Source organism: Aegilops tauschii, chromosome 4 (genome assembly GCF_002575655.3).
Source record: "Aegilops tauschii subsp. strangulata cultivar AL8/78 chromosome 4, Aet v6.0, whole genome shotgun sequence".
In the NCBI taxonomy this organism is placed as follows: Eukaryota; Viridiplantae; Streptophyta; class Magnoliopsida; order Poales; family Poaceae; genus Aegilops; species Aegilops tauschii.
Genome location: NC_053038.3, coordinates 376,824,448 through 376,825,709, shown reverse-complemented (window position 1 = coordinate 376,825,709; position 1,262 = coordinate 376,824,448). Strand labels below are relative to the sequence as shown.

Here is a 1,262-nt window from a genome sequence, read left to right as displayed (position 1 = left end):
GATGGGCTCGGCAGATTTCACCTATAGATGTCCATATGTAGCACTGCCATAGTTAGCCAGCTTTACCCTAGCAATTCAGTCAATCCTGCTTAGAGCATCTCCAACAGCCGCGTCAAGACGCGCGCGTGGGGTAAACCGAGTTTTTAGCGCGCGCGGGACGTTTCGACGCGCTCCAGCGGTGGCGGAAAAGTTGCGCACGCTGGAACCGTTTGCGCGCGCGGGGAAAGGCGGCAGCTCGCGCGCTATTTTTGGCGCACCGCTTCCAGCGCGCCTTTAAATTGCGGCGCTCGCCATGCGCCTATTCCACACACTTCTCTTCCTCTTCTGCTGCTACGCGCGCCTCCACCGCTTCCTCGTTTGCTTCCGCTGCCACGCGCACCACCGCTCCAGCGCCCCGCCACCGCCGCGCCGCCGAGGAGCGTCGGGCTACCGCGGCGTCCGCCAGCGCCCCAACGGCGGGTTCTACTCCGAGATACGGTCTGGCCAACTCCGGCTCGGCCTCGGCACCTTCGAGACGGCGCACGAGGCCGCCCGCGTGTACGACGCAGCGGCGTGGCGCCTAGGCAAGCCACACCCGCAGATGAACTTCCAGGACGTGGACACGCTCCAGCAGGCGCTGGACGTCGCCCCGCCGCCTCGTCTTACCACGGCACAAGACCGTGCGGAGCACGCTGAGCGGCAGCGCCGCCTCCTCGTCGCTCAGGAGGACGAGCGGGTCATGGCAGACTGGCGCCGGCGCCACCCGGAGGACGTCACCTACGAGCAAGCCTACTGGGCAAGGCGCCGCGAGGAGCGGTTGGATAGGCGTCAGCGGAAGGCCCTGGCGTTATCGCAGTGCGAAATCGTTGAGAATGGTGGGCAGACGATCTTTATGTCTGATGATGATCGTTGGGAGGACATGTGGCTCGATACCTCGGACGAGACCAGCGAGGATGGCGATGATGATGACGACGACTGGGAGTAGGCTGTAGTTGCGTATGTAGTTGCACTATCTAATAGTTTTTTATGTCGTTGCACTATCTAGTAGTTTTTATCTATGCTATGGAACTATGTAAAATATTTATGTATCGTTTTTTCTATCTATGAATTTTATTATCGTTTTATTAGAAAAAATGTATGCAATGTTTACGCGCGCTGCATTTTAACGCGGCCGCTGGAGCTACGCGCGCGCTCAATTTTAACGCGGCTGTTGGAGCCAGCGCTGCCCGTGCCAAACCAGGCGAACGGCGGTGGCAAATGCGTTTTTTGCGTGCGGCGCGTTG

General features: G+C 59.5%; 1 protein-coding gene across 1 annotated transcript; it reads left to right on the top strand.

The window, feature by feature from the left end:
- The first annotated feature begins 292 nt into the window (after nt 1–292).
- On the top strand, nt 293–964 carry LOC109775152 (uncharacterized). Its single transcript, XM_020333912.1, has one exon. It carries the CDS (start codon nt 293–295, stop codon nt 962–964), a length of 672 nt encoding a protein of 223 aa, XP_020189501.1.
- The last annotated feature ends 298 nt before the right edge of the window (nt 965–1,262 follow it).

Bases quoted from the DNA above. Each gene is read 5' to 3' on its own strand.
- LOC109775152 (XM_020333912.1), top strand. From the start codon at position 293: ATGCGCCTATTCCACACACTTCTCTTCCTCTTCTGCTGCTACGCGCGC.